The following is a 15,514-nucleotide window of genomic DNA, read 5'->3' as shown; positions in this document are numbered from 1 at the left end:
TTCATTTTCTGAAACCATTAGCAATCAACTTCTTAGAATATTGCGAATATTGCACAGTTGTTTCTTCTACATTTCTCACTCAGTTCAGGAGTCTCAGTCATCTAGACTTTTGCTTCTCAAGGTGGCCTGCAGACCGGCAACATCAGCATCATCTGGGAGTTTGTTAGAAATGCAGGCTTTCAGGCTGCATACCAAACTTCGTGAATCAGAATATACATTATAACAAGATCCCAAGGTGATTAACATGCACATTAAAGCTCAAGAAGTATTGGATTAGATCAACCAGGGGTTGGCAAAGTTTCTCTCTTTTTTTTTTTTTTTTTTTTTGCCCTGACCAGCGATTGAACCTGTGCCCTTGGCAGTGAAAGCGCAGAGTCCTAACTACTGAACCAGGGAGTTCCTGGCAAACTTTCTCTATAAAGAGCTAAAGAGAAATATTTTGTGATTTGTAGGCCATACAGTCTCTGTTACAACTACTTGACTTTGCTTAAAAGCAGTCATAGATAATACATTAATAAATGAGCTATATTCCAATAAATCTTTATTTACAAAAACAGGCAGTGGACTGTATTTGACCCATGGGCTATAGTTTAGAGCTTTGCACAAAATGGTATAAACCAGTGGTTAGGAAGTTAGGAATACTAGACTAGACTAAAACTTACCTTTTCTGCTATGTCCCTATTCCCTACCTGTGTTCTACTTATTGCTGTCTCTTGTGCCACTGAGTACTTTTGCTATCCTGCCTCCTGATTCTCATTGCCACTAGATTCATCTGTGCAAATAAAACCCTAGTCCTGATTTTATATGTGTGTGTGTGTGTGTGTGTGTGTGTGTGTGTGTGTATCCCATGAATTCTGCTAAGTCTGAAGAATAATCTTGGGCCAAAATGTTCTCATTCTGAAATGTCCTTTAGCATTTTCAGAATAATATAATATTTGAGATCTCCTTGAACCACAAATGTGGGATATTGATTTTTGTCATGCCATTAGACCATGTGAAATATGCAATTCTACTAACAGACTTATTTCCTTAGGTTAAATTTTACTTAGTAAACTTAAAGTATCTTTAGAAAAACTTTTCCATGTACTCTTTTTCTCTCTCTTTTAAAATGATCTAGAATACATCTTTGAGGAAACCTCAAGTAGGTGTATTTGAGTCTTCGTATGTACGAGTGGATGATACATTCACCAGAAAAGATTGTGATCTTAGCCGGGGATGATCACTTTCTTTGTGGCCCACAACTTAATGACCAAGTGACTTAAGTCTATACCTAGTGACATTTGATGATTTTCTTCAAAACATATCCTGTCACCAGATTGGTGTACAAGATTTACACAGTGTTGTACGCCTTTGTTACAATTTTGAACACTCTAAAAGATGTCAGCATTCTTTTTTTTAAATATTAACTTTTCTATAAAATAATTTAAAGTAGGCAGCAAAATACAAAATCTTTTTAGTACTTCCCATTCATAACCATTTCCTCACTGTAGAAACTTTTAAGTTTTATGTCTAAAATAAATCTTTTGTTACAATATTTATAGTATGCTTGACCTTAGACCTTAATTTGAAAAGGCTTAACTTTTTCTTTTTTTACAGGCTTATTAAATATCTTCAAGTACTCTTTCCCTGTGGCACTAATTATAATATTGAAATGATCTAGTTTTAGTACTGATTAGATCATGGCCCTCATTAGGTGTTTTTTTTTTTTTTGCGGTACGCGGGCCTCTCACTGTTGTGGCCTCTCCCGTTGCGGAGCACGGGCTCCGGACGCGCAGGCTCAGCGGCCATGGCTCACGGGCCCAGCCGCTCCGCGGCACGTGGGTCCTCCCGGACCGGGGCACGAACCCGTGTCCCCTGCATCAGCAGGCGGACTCTCAACCACTGCGCCACCAGGGAAGCCCGGAAAGGCTTAACTTTTAACTCTGCTTTGAAATGGGAAAAATATTTGTTAGCCTTAATGTAGTATTTTGTTAAGCTTATTCTTTAGAATACCAGTTCCATAGGATGTCACGTAGACATTCTGTATAACAAATGTTATACAAAAAAGGATTTTGTGGCTAAGTGTTTGGAAGTGGGGCAGGGTTAAACAGATTTAAACAGGGCTTTTAATTGCAGGACTTTTCAGTACCTTTAGCATGCTAATGCGTGTGTGTGAATCTCTACAGGGCAGGTAGGGGGGAGGAAAGAATGCAGTAGGCAGTGTTTACCAAACTCATTTGACTACTTAATCCCCATTTTGCAGAGAACCTGTAGAATATGCTTCACAAATACCATGTTAGTGTATTTCTTTGAAAATCAACAGTTCATTAAAGTGGTACCTTTTATCTCACCCATCTACTCCCTCATGATATCTCTGGTTTGTTTTCAGTCTCCCCCAGGCTCTTGAGAAAAGCTGCAAGGGTGAAAACGCGGACAGTGGTTCTGACCCCTACATACAGTGGAGAAGCGGATGCGCTCCTGCCTTCTCTGAGAACAGAGGTGTGGACCTGGGGGAAAGGGAAGGAAGGACAGCTGGGGCATGGTGATGTTCTGCCTAGGTGAGTGCTGCCAGTGTTTACTGTTAGAAATTAGCTTAAACTAATAACCTCTCTCCTGGTGAAGGTCTCCAAATCTCATTTCCTCATAGAGGAAATCTGGTTTCTTCTAACTCTAGATTATTATACACCATTAACTCTGATAAAAAACAAAACAAATACCTCCCACCCCAATCAGTCTTAGTCTTGAATTTGTTTCTAGTAATAAAGGACTTAAGTATCTATGGTATATCTTTCCATCTCTTCTTTGATGTATATTCATCTTAGAATACAAAAAAGGGTGTTTGGGATAAGATGGTATTTCATTGGAACACGTGAATGGTTCAAATTTTTAACTTATAAAACACAACCAACAATTTTTTTTTTTACCTGAAAGAGGTCTATCTGCTGCTGCCAGAATAACTATAACCACAGCAATAAACCATGTCTATTCATGTAGATCACGGAAAAACTGTTTTGTTTAAGAGAAACTCTTATGATATTAACAATAGATATTTGTGAAAGTGTGTAAATAGAATGATTATCTAAAATAGCCAGTTAATATAAATGTCTCTTATTCCTAGCAGAGTGAAAGCAACTAATGTGTTAAAAAAATGACAACTCCCCTCTTTGGTTGTATTTCATTGTCCTAAGTATATTCTCTGCCATATGAATCATTCAGTTGTTTTATGATTCTTAACAGATTCTGAACTATGGTGGTTAATTAGTGATTAATAGACAAAGATTAGGTTGAAACCATTCAAAATTATTTATATTTAGGAGTAGATTGAACATACATCCAGTATTTTTATTTTAATGTTTTCTTTTGAAATATTTACTTTTACTTGAAAGCACTTACTCCGTAATTTGAGAAAGGCCATGATTCTTGCTGAGAATACTTCTTACTTTGAATTTGTATGTGTCTGTGTATGTTTTTCTTTAAGGCTTCAACCATTGTGTGTAAAATGTCTGGATGGTAAAGAAGTAATCCATCTGGAGGCAGGTGGTTACCATTCTCTTGCACTTACTGCGAAATCCCAGGTAGGAGACAAACTATTAAAAGCTGATCTTAATTTCATGGAAGGCCAACCTGATGAGATTGGACCATCATTTATTGAGTATATGCTGTGTGTCAGGCAACAATCCTGTATCTCATTTGGTCTTTTCAGTGTTTTACGTTGCATTGTATTATTTCCATTTTACAGGTGAGGAAAGGGAGGTTTAGAGAAATTACGTAACTTGGCTAAAGTCACACATGTGACTGTAGACTTTGGATTCAACATTGGCCTACTTGACAGAGAAGCTTTCTATAACGTGCTCTTATGGAAAAATAGCACTGAGTTTTCTAGGGTATTGGTGAATTTCTGTTTTCTGATGAAGAAAATCCATAAGTAAGACGCTAAGAAACCAAAACGCATTTCTCTCTTAAAATTGTGGGACCTGAAAGTGACCTCCAGAATCATTTAAAACCATGCCCATATGCATAAACCCTCCTAAGGAAAGTAGTTTTTCAAACTTATTCTTAAATATATTCATATAATGATTCTTCATCAGTCCCTTTATCTTTTTAAGAAAAGTCAATAAAAGATTCTAAAACCTTTAAGTGCTTTATTTTAACTATCACATAGTAGGATAGCCAAAAAGCTATTATAGCTCATATAAATAAATATAAATATTAGGAAAGAAAAGGATAATTTTATTTTTATTAACATATGAATCATCAAAAAGCTTAAAAATAAGAAATTAGGAAGGTGGCAAGTTACAAAATAAGCATAAAAATTGCTAGCTTTCTTTAATACATAAGGTGAAGCAGAAAGCATACTTGGGGACAAAGAAGCTGTTCACAATTACAACAAAAGTATTAAGGAAATAGGAACATCGTTAACAGGAAAAGTGTAGAGCCCACATGACACAAATTCAAGAACTTTTCTAAGTTATAAAAGAAAATAGGAGTAAAGAGAGAAATTTTATTTTTATTATTTTCTGAATTTTATTTATTTTTTTATACAGCACGTTCTTATTAGTCATCCATTTTATACATATCAGTGTATACATGTCAATCCCAATCGCCCAATTCTGCACACCACCATACCCACCCCACCACGGTTTTCCCCCGCTTGGTTTCCATATGTTTGTTCATCTGAGTCTCAACTTCTGCCCTGCAAACCGGTTCATCTGTATCATTTTAATTTTGTTTATCTTCTCAAAGAAACAGCTTTTAATTTTATTGATCTTTGCTATTGTTTTCTTTGTTTCTATTTCATTTATTTCTGCTCTGATCTTTATGATTTCTTTCCTTCTGCTAACTTTGGGTTTTGTTTGTTCTTGTTTCCCTAGTTCCTTCAGGTGTAAGGTTAGATTGTTTATTTGAGATTTTTCCTGTTTCTTGAGGTAGGCTTGTATAGCTGTAAACTTCCCTCTTAGAACTGCTCTTGCTGCATCCCATAGGTTTTGGATTGTCATGTTTTCATTGTCATGTGTGTCTAGGTATGTTCTGATTTCCTCTTTGATATCTTCAGTGACCTCTTGGTTATTTAGTAATGTATTGTTTAGCCTCCATGTGTTTGTGTTTTTTACGTTTTTTCCCCTGTAATTCATTTCTAATCTCATAGCACTGTGGTCAGAAAAGATGCTTGCTGTGATTTCAGTTTTCTTAAATTTACTGAGGCTTGATTTGTGACCCAAGATGTGATCTATCCTGGAGAATGTTCCATGTGCACTTGAGAAGAAAGTGTAATCTGCAGTTTTTGGATGGAATGTCCTATAAATATCAATTAAATCTATGTGGTCTATTGTGTCATTTAAAGCTTGTGTTTCCTTACTAATTTTATGTTTGGATGATCTGTGCATTAGGTTAAGTGAGGTGTTAAAGTCCCCCACTATTTTTGTGTTACTGTCGATTTTTCTCTTTTATAGCTGTTAAGAGTTGCCTTATGTATTGAGGTGTTCCCATGTTGGGTGCATATATATTTATAATTGTTATATCTTCTTTTTGGATTGATCCCCTGTTCATTATGTAGTGTCCTTCCTTGTCTCTTGTAACATTCTTTATTTTAAAGTCTATTTTATCTGATATGAGTATTGCTACTCCAGCTTTCTTTTGATTTCCATTTGCATGAAATATCTTTTTCCATCCCCTCACTTTCAGTCTGAATGTGTCCCTAGGTCTGAAGTGGGTCTCTTGTAGACAGCATATATATGGGTCTTATTTTTGTATCCACTCAGCAAGCCTGTGTCTTTTGGTTGGAGCATTTAATCCATTCACGTTTAGGGTAATTATCCCTATGTATGTTCCTATGCCCATTTTCTTAATTGCTTTGGGTTTTTAGAGTCATTTTCACAATGTTGATTCTTCCCATCCAAGAACATGGTATATCTCTCCATCTATTTGTATCATCTTTAATTTCTTTCATCAGTGTCTTATAATTTTCTGCATACAGGTCTTTCGTATCCTTAGGTAGGTTTATTCCTAGATATTTTATTCTTTTTGTTGCAATGGTAAATGGGAGTGTTTTCTTGATTTCACTTTCAGATTTTTCATCATTAGTATATAGGAATGCCAGAGATTTCTGTGCATTAATTTTATATCCTGCTACTTTACCAAATTCATTGATTAGCTCTAGTAGTTTTCTGGTAGCATCTTTAGGATTCTCTATGTATAGTATCATGTCATCTGCAAACAGTGACAGCTTTACTTCTTCTTTTCCGATGTAGATTCCTTTTATTTCCTTTTCTTCTCTGATTGCTGTGGCTAAAACTTCCAAAACTATGTTGAATAAGAGTGGTGAGAGTGGGCAACCTTGTTTTGTTCCTGATCTTAGTGGAAATGCTTTCAGTTTTTCACCATTGAAGGAAATTTTATTTTTAGATGAGAAGAATCAACATTGCAAAAATGCCATTTCTCCTAGATTATTAAATCAGTAGAGTGTAAATTCTGTACAATCCCCAAATATTCCAATAGAATATTTACAACTTAATAAAGTGATTCCCAAAATTATTCTAGGAGAATAAACGTAGGAGTTGCCACATAAATTCTGAAAAAGAACAGAAAGGAAGAGTAAGAATTATCCTTATAAAATATATTATAAAACTACAAGCAGATTATTATAACAGAAATATACCTGTAGAATTGAAATAGACCCAAGTGTATATGAGAATTTAGTCTATGATAAAAAGTGGGCATTTCAAATCAGTTGGAAAAACAAGACTGAGTGTTCATTAAGTACTGTTAGAACCACTGGCTTCTTTTTTCCAGAAGAAAATTAAGATAACTTTACATATTCTAATTCCAGATGGAGTAAAGATGTAGATTTTAAGAAATAAAACCTTACAGGTGTAAGAACACAGTTAGGTGATTTTTTTTTTCAGTAATCTTAGGAGTAGAAAAAGACATGACATCAAAACCAGAAATTAGAAAGTGAAGGTGATATGTTTGTCTCCGTAATAATTCAGCAGTCCCATACAGCATAAACCAAAACACAAACCAAAAAAACCCCATAAACTAAATTAAGATACATAACATACAGGAAAAAAAAATTGTAACATATATGACTGTGTTATTACCTGGTCCGTAAAGAAAAATTGTGAAAGGACATTTGTATGTCATTCATAGAAGAAAAAATAGAAATGGCCAGCGAGAAATGAAAAGGTGGTCAACTACTCAGTAAGCAGATTTAAATTAAAACAAAATTTTCTCACCTATCATGTTAGCAAGGATTGCATTTAGTACTAAGTGTTGGTGAGAGTGTGGGGAAAAGGTACGCACAGTGCTGGTGGGAATGGAATGTACACTGGACTTTGCTGGAAGACAGTTTGTCAGTATGTATCAAAAATCAGAATGTGTGTTCATTGACCCAGAGTTCTTTGCCTAGGAACTTATCTTAAGGAAATATATACACTAATATATATATCCAAGGATTTTAAATGTAATTTTTATATTAAGTAATTGGAAAGAAATTATTAATAAATGTACTTACTTCGTTAGGTAATTGATTAAACTATACCCACAGTGGAGTTTTATGTAGTTATTATAAATGATATTGTAGCTCTGTACTTGTTGACCTAGAAAAATGTCAGTGCAGAGCATTACATAAAAAACATCAGGTCACAAAACAGCATTGATAGTAGAGTCCCATTTTGTATATTCATTATATCTAGTAGATATTAAAATTTCTGGAATTATACTGATATATGTGTATGTTCCTAAAACAAGGTAGTATCAGTAGTTATCTCTAAGTGGTTGATTCATCAATGGTTTTCACTTCCTTTTTATTTCTTCGTACTGTCACAGTCTTGTACAGTGATCATGAATTGCTTTTATAATCAGAATAAACAAAACCATTTTCATTAAACATAGCCATTGCAATCTGGTTGTTTTTTGTCTGTAGTGGAGCATAGGTATTTTTGTGTCTCCTACAGCAACTCTTCATGTATAAAAAGGCTCTCTAGTCATTCCATAGTACTCCTATCCACAGAGTAAAAAATCATGATTACTTTTTCTTCATGGTACTTACCTTTTTTTTAAAAAATCGCTTTCTTTGTAAGAGGCAGTATAGGATAGTTCCTGGGATTAAATCCTGGCCCTGCTGCTTACAAACTTGTGACCTCCCTGGGCCAATTTCCTTATTAAAAAAAGGGTTCTTGTGATAATGAAACATTAATTAATACACAGAAAGTATATTCAGAACAACGTCTGGCAGGTAATAACCCCCCCCAAAATATTAGTTACTGTTATTATTAATCCTTGGACTGTGTCTTAACTGTGTACTCTATCTCCCCATTATCTCAGTCTTGTTTTAAAATGAATTTCCTTATTATTAGTTATTCTAAAGAGTGGAAAGCTAGTATAAGTAATCTGTGTGTAACTGTTGGTATATATATGTTATTATAAAAGTTCAGAATTGACATGGAAACTCAGAGTCACATCTCTTACCGACTCTCCTGTTGTTTTCTAATAGGTTTACTCGTGGGGTAGCAATACCTTTGGTCAACTTGGGCATTCCGATTTTCCAACAACAGTTCCTCGTCTTGTAAAGGTACTTTAGTGAATTTGATAACTTTTATAGCAACTTATTCCAGAATTCTAAGTTAGAACACTTTATATTTCTCCATTTCTTGTTTTATAAAATTAGGAGAATTGTATACTTGTAACCTAAGTTTGTTATGATGTACGTTAAAAAAAAAAAAGTGAAGCCACTTGTTTTCAGGCTAAACATTTCCTTTTTTTGATGTGTTAGTGTATATTTCTTTTCTTCTTGGCTTCATTGAGCATTCATAGTTTTTTTTTTTTTTAAGTAAAAATGAACAAGTTCATTCTTTTAAATCAAATGTTTCTAGCACTGTGATATTGACTTTTGAGCTTTATACTACCAAATAATGCCTACTCTGACCTCTCACCTAAGTTTGACTTTTAAGTGTGACTTTTGTATAACATTATTTGATGGTTTGTTTTGTTTGTTTTGTTTTTACATACATAGTAGTAAAACCTTTTTTAACCCTTTTAATTTTCTACAGGGAAGCTAAAAGCATAGATAATTTCTTCACTGCTGTGTGAATTGGTTTTAGTTTATGTAATGCTATTCAGAGATTGGTAACTTCTAGTCCCTTTGATGCAGTTTTAGAGGACTGTTTCTCAACCTTTTTTTCTGCCACAACGTCCTGCAGAAATACAAAATTCATCAATAGTATTGACTCCTTATATAAGATTTGTTTGTTTTGGGGGGTGTTGTTGGCAGGGAGTAGGCATGCTGATAGCCTGGTATGCTAACAGTATGGAATGTGGAGCTCATGTATTCATAGTTTGATTCTGATATCTCCCCTATCCCAACACATGCTCTCTCCACTGAGTAATAGAGACTAAAAAAGTATAGTTACTTCAGTTTCAGGAACATCATTCACATATAAGCTATAGTTAATACATATTCTGCTGATTCATGTATTCAGTGTACACTGTGCGTCCATCACTATATAAGACCTTTACATGCTGCCTTTCCTTCCAGTGAACTTAATTTTACTGGGAAGAAAAGACTTAAATAAAACATTAGGGAACAGTTGTTAATTCTAGCTCCAATCTTAAATATTTTCAGCATAAAACATTTTAGTGGTAAGCTATTCAATTTCTGATATTTTATCACAAATAAAAATATGGTAACTCACTGTTCCTTGTTTTCTGTTATTTGAATAAAGTAGAATATGCATCTATTCATACTAAGGGAACTTCTGTAATATAGCATGGAGACGCTGGAAATACAATTTTTATTTAAAATTTTAGAGTCAGACAAGAGAATAGAATTTGTTATAAGGTTTTAGTTTTGTTACCCTTTAACTGTGTGTATGAAAATACAACATCATTATTTTGGGGGTTTTTTGGGGGGAGGGGTGAGAAAAACATTTTGAAGTCATTTTAATTAATATGTGAATTAAAGTCAAGGCAGAGTGAGATCTGAATTAGTTTTGATTAGAGACTAAGAAGGCGACTCTTTCCTTCTCCAAAAATTTTAATTCATTCTTTGCAAAACCAACAGGAAGTCAGTTATTTGGGTAGCCTGAATTTGAGAAAATAATGTCATGCTGGAAGAGGATAACTATAAAGTAGTGGAGACGTGTGTGTGCATGTTCACACACACACACACACACACACACACACACACACACATATTCACCTAATCACCTAGGATTTGAACCCTATCTAGACACAGAGAATCTAACAGATTAGAAGTTTTTTGCTTATTCTTATACGAGTCATGGCTGAAGCTGGGTCTGCAGGCTGGGACAGTAGTTTTCATTAGCAGAACACTTCCTTCAAATGAAACCTTATGCAGAATCCCCTACATAAAACAGATAACTGTGGAACTATTTTAGTTGAAGGATGGAGGTGGGTTGGGGGCAAAACCCTGGCACCTGCCTTTCCATGGTGGCTCCTGAGTCACTGTGTGGAATCCTAAGGTTTGAAAACCATTGATTTAAGGCAGTGGTTCTCAAACTTTGGCATACATCAGAATCACCTGGAGAGCTTGTCAAAGCAGGTTGCCTGGTCGGACTCCCCAGTAGCAATGTGGCCTGAGTGTGCATTTCTCACATGTTCCTAGATGATTGCTGCTGCTGCTGCTGCTGCTGCTGCTGCAAAGACTACTCGTTGAGCACCACTGGTCTAGGGGATCCATGTAGATGGGCTTCTAAGGGGTCCTGCCTTTTTCAACATCCTGGGACACAGTGAAGTCACATCAGAGAGGTAGTGAGTTCCAAGTGGGAAAACAGCTTTAGCACCCATGGGTTTAGTTGTCCAGGATGGAATTTAGCCTTGTTAGATTTTCTTTTCACCTTGATTTTTGTGCACATAGCAGAATGTGTATGGACAAAGGTGTGTCCTAGCTGTCAGAATAGGGCTCTAGAAGTTTCTGGGCCTTTGTAGTACAAGCTGAGTCTGTGGCAACTTCCAAAAATAACAGTGAAAAAATCAAATCTATGGTTTTATCTTTTTAAATTTCAGTTTTTTATAAAACAATCCAGTTCTAAATTTACAGGCTGAACAAGGGTTCCTTCTCACTCCTGCATCAGTTCTGCAGTTAATCGGGTACATTGCTGGGTGAGTTTTGCCATCTAGAGGTGTGACTGACTTTGTACTCCACCTGTTCAAGTAACTTAACGTTCCATTTCCCGTGGATTTGGAGTTCCATCAGATTCCTTCATCTTGGACAGCCAATGTCCTCCTGTTGTTGCAGGTGAACAGTGAAAATGGAGTCTGGAGTATAGCTGCAGGCCAGGATTATTCCCTGTTTTTAGTGGATACCGAAGACTTCCAGCCTGGATTATGTTACAGTGGCCGACAGGACCCGACAGAAGGTGACAACCTTCCAGAGAATCACAGTGGTACTAAGACTCCAATACTTCTCTCCTGTAGTAAGGTGAACAGGAATTGGATCCTAAGGCCCACATTCTATAACACATGAAAAGTCTCTTGTTTCTGTTGCTTTTGTATGGTATGCCTGTTATTAAGTGTCTCTGACTAATGTATTTAAAATTGCAAACCAACTTGCCATCCCCCTTCTCTCCTTATCTCCTTTTCCTGCCTTATTTCTTTCCACAGTGTGTGTCATCATACCACACACTACATAGTTTACTTATTTTGTCTATTGTCTGTCCTCCCTTTTACTGTAAGATTCATAAGAGTAGGGGTTTTAGGCTCTCTCATTTACTGTTGGATCCTCATAGTAAATATTCTATATTTGTTGAATTAACACCCTCACATAGGGATATTAAAATACATATTTCACAGCGAAGTCTTCTGACTGTGTTCATGGAGTCCTCAGAGATGAATCAGAATAGAAATTGAATAGATGAATTTTTAACTGTAAGTGGGAAGTAAAAATTGCAGGGGCCTGAGGTGGGCTCGTGGCAGACCTGACAGGCCACAAACAGTGCTCTGTTTCCCATCACTTCCCCTCTTTTCTTAGCTTTTCATTTTGTTTACTACTGTTTCCTCATTTTTCCTTCGTTGATCTGAATTTCTTTGCTTTCCTACTTCTTACCTCTTTTTCATAAACATAAAACCATTGGTCTGTTTCTGGTTTTCTTTTTCCCCACTTCAGTAATTCACACCCTCAAAGTGATACACTGCAAGGAAATTAACCCTCAAAGCTAGTACATTCTGGATTTTTTATTCTTCCTGACTAATATATCCTATGGATTGTTTTTTATCCTTTGTGTTGGTTTTTATGGCTAAATATATAAGCTCTGAATGTATATAGGGGTGAGATCTTTCTTGCTAAAGGTAACACTGGCCAAGATTTGGTTCTTGACCTATATTAGACTGTTATTCCAGACATACTAATTGACTCTCTGTAGTTCTTGACCCTGACTCCACATTCCTCATTAAAGATTCCACAGTCCAGATACAGGATGAAATAGGCTGATGAAAGAGATGAGACTCAATATGTGTCTTTAGTTACCATGGGCTGTTTATAGTCTATTGGCCTGCAGCTTGGTTGCCTACTTTAATAAGGATATGTGACAAAAGACATCAAAAGTTTTTATTCAGTGGTGTCATGAATAAATGACAAAATCTCCTTTTAAAGAAAACCCCTTTCTGTTGTACTTTTAAAAGATAGCTCCTAGATCGTTGATATTTTGACATATAGCATAGAGATCCTCTCTCCTCTCATCTATTTCATGCAAAAAGGGGTCCTGAGGCATGTGTCTGTATCATTTGGATCTCTGTATATTTAGAGGGTCTGTGGTTCTAACCACATGTAAAATGAAATAAAAGGTATTGTGGCAATAAATAATAGTATAGATGTATATAGTTATATATAGATCATGCTATAGGTATATAACAACAATGTACTGGTAAACCAGCCCTAAAAATCAAAATAAAACCAAAAGCTCTGATTTATAGTGCTTTCCAATTTTTTCTGGTAATTTCTCTATTGCCACTTTCAAACTACTAACGATTTAATAAGCAACTTGCTGCAAAATTCCTGCATTGGCTCTCACCAGCTGATATCAGCCAACTTCAGTGCCCAAATTGCTACTAATCAATTATATTTTATCTTTAATCTTTTTCTTTTCCTGTTTTAGCTTGGATATATAAGCAGAGTGACAGCAGGAAAAGACAGCTATCTAGCCTTGGTGGACAAAAACATTATGGGATATATTGCCAGTCTCCATGAGTTGGCTACTACAGAAAGACAGTTCTATTCAAAACTAAGTGATATCAAGTCTCAGATTCTGAGGCCTCTTCTCAGTTTAGGTAAGTAGAACCTCCCCCCTCCCCTCTTTCCACCCACTCAATTATCAGGACTCTTGTTTTATCTGTTTTTTCTATATCACAAATAAGGAAAACTTTTTGTTTGAGTTGTACTCTTCTCCTTTCTTTCCAGTCTCTTTTGTGCACAGGTAGTCAACAACTTACAAACTATTTCCACTTCGCCAATAGCCCAGCTGCCCCATCCTTCCACCCCCAGAGCTCCTTTCACTTGTGGAAGTAGAAAAATGGAGCTCTCAGAAGATTCATGGCAGAGAGGCAGAACAACTTTGGGAAAGTTGATCCTAGGAGTCAGACTTCTAAACAACACTTCTAGCCCCACTAGTCCTAAGATACCTTACGTTATATGCTACCCAAATTTTTCATTTTCTTTGTTCTGGTTCTTAGAATTTTATCAAGTAGAACTTCATCTGGATTTATAAGTAGTCTCTAAAAATGTGGATAACTGTAAGAGTGTTAAGGGTCTTACCCAACATTAGCAGGAATTGATTAAATCTGATCCCTTTTCTTAGCTGTAATCAGTTACAAGAGAGATTGAAGGTAAGGAGACAATATGGGGAAAATAGATTACGATAGTCCTAGATGGAATGCTACTGTCCAGATATACTAGGGTATAGCATATAGACCCCTCTTGGGGTATCGAGGAAGTTAGAAAGGAATGCAAAATGGAGATGGGGGTGGGCTGTTAAAGGTTAACTTCCCGTAGTTCAAAAATTTTTCAGGGTTTGGCCCTACACTCAGAAGATGGACAGGATGTTTTTTTTTTCTCTTTCTTTCTCCTGAACTCCTTGACCCCCTGTGTGGACACAGAATTCAGACCAATACTGTAGTACTTAAGTTCTTCCTTGTTCGTACGTCATTTTTCCACTTTAAGGTGACGTTGGCTTGTGTAGGTCAGCCCATTATTTTTAATGGGAAAACGTCTACTTTTCTTTTTTTTTATTTTTTGTTGGAGTATAGTTGCTTTTACTTATTTATTTATTTTTTAATTGGAGTATAGTTGCTTTTCTATTTTTCAAACACCTAACTTATAGTCTTTCCAAATTCAATCCCTTTGTAAGTTGGGGACTATCTGCATTTGTTTTTGTTTTTAATATGTTTTGCTTTTTGAAATGTTGTAGAGTTCCTGTTCTATAAATTCCCCTCCAGTGGGTGGGCTCAACACCCCAGGACTTTGGCAAGGGATATGGAAGCAATCCAAGCTGGAAGCTTCCTGGATTGCTCTGAAAGGAAAGTGAAACTTGCCCTTTTCCTGTTCTGATTCCTGATTTCTTTGTTGGTTTTAGCTGGTCTGCTCATCAGCCTCACTGCTTGGAGAAAAGTCCTCCAAATTGGGAGCTTTGGACTGGGAAAAAGCAATAATCTCCTGATGCCCTCTGTAAAGTTAAGAGTGACCAAGGCAGTCTGATTTTTGGATTGCTTTGTCTGCAGTGAAGGGTTGGGCTTGTCCAAGGGACAGGTAGAGCAGAAGTCAGTACAAAAGTTGAAAGTGTTAACCAAGCTATAGCTATAGAAGTGAGTTTAATTCCTGGCTGTCACTAACCAGTTTTGTGAAATTAGATAATTCACTTCCTTTCTCTTGGCCTTAGATGACTTATCTTCAAAATGAGAGGAGAATTGGATTAGCACAGTGGTTCTCAAATTTGGCTGGTCTTCAGAATTACTGGAAGGCACTTTTTTAAAAAAATATATCCATCGGGGGATCCTAACTCTGGCCTCCTGAGTCAGAATCTGTAGGGTCCTGTGAATGTTTTTAACAGGTTCCTCAAATGACTGGCTACCGTGATCTCTGAATTTGCCTTTTTTTTTTTTTAAACACTGATTATTTAGGCTCCATAGTTGAGAGTACATCTCAACATGTTAAGTATTTTTAGAAGAGGGAAATTCGTAATCTTGGTCATAAAAAAGTATTCAGATAATGAATCTTTCGGTTATGTTATCATCATCATCATCATTTTGTTCCAGAAAACTTGGGCACTGCAAGTACAGTCCAGCTATTGCAGGAGGTGGCAAGCCGGTTCAGCAAGCTGTGTTACCTAATTGGTCAACATGGAACCTCGCTGAGCAGCTTCCTTCAGGGGATAAAGGAAGCCAGGAGTTTGGTCATCCTGAAGCATGCAAGTCTCTTCTTGGATAGTTATACAGAGCAAGTATCCAGTCCTGTGTCATGTTGAGTCTCTGCAGGGTTATTCTGCCAAGGAGAACAGTTCCTTAATCAAAAGAGACTAGATTAGGGAGA

The 15,514-nt window shown here is 36.2% G+C and overlaps 1 protein-coding gene across 4 annotated transcripts in view; it reads left to right on the top strand.

The window, feature by feature from the left end:
• Nucleotides 1–15,514, top strand: part of ALS2 (alsin Rho guanine nucleotide exchange factor ALS2) — an 81,727-nt gene that overhangs the window by 24,534 nt on the left and 41,679 nt on the right. For all 4 annotated transcript variants that reach the window (XM_024757367.1, XM_024757366.1, XM_024757364.1 and 1 more), the window contains exons 6-11: nucleotides 2,369–2,537; nucleotides 3,458–3,554; nucleotides 8,471–8,548; nucleotides 11,234–11,416; nucleotides 13,089–13,260; nucleotides 15,241–15,421. In XM_024757367.1, coding sequence (XP_024613135.1) covers nucleotides 2,369–2,537; nucleotides 3,458–3,554; nucleotides 8,471–8,548; nucleotides 11,234–11,416; nucleotides 13,089–13,260; nucleotides 15,241–15,421 — 880 coding nt within the window. The remainder of the gene's footprint in view (nucleotides 1–2,368; nucleotides 2,538–3,457; nucleotides 3,555–8,470; nucleotides 8,549–11,233; nucleotides 11,417–13,088; nucleotides 13,261–15,240; nucleotides 15,422–15,514) is intronic.

This window comes from Neophocaena asiaeorientalis, unplaced genomic scaffold (genome assembly GCF_003031525.2).
Source record: "Neophocaena asiaeorientalis asiaeorientalis breed wild unplaced genomic scaffold, Neophocaena_asiaeorientalis_V1.1 scaffold246, whole genome shotgun sequence".
NCBI lineage: Eukaryota > Metazoa > Chordata > Mammalia > Artiodactyla > Phocoenidae > Neophocaena > Neophocaena asiaeorientalis.
The sequence above is the reverse complement of the archived record's forward strand: the minus strand, read 5'-3'. Positions and strand labels throughout refer to the sequence as shown.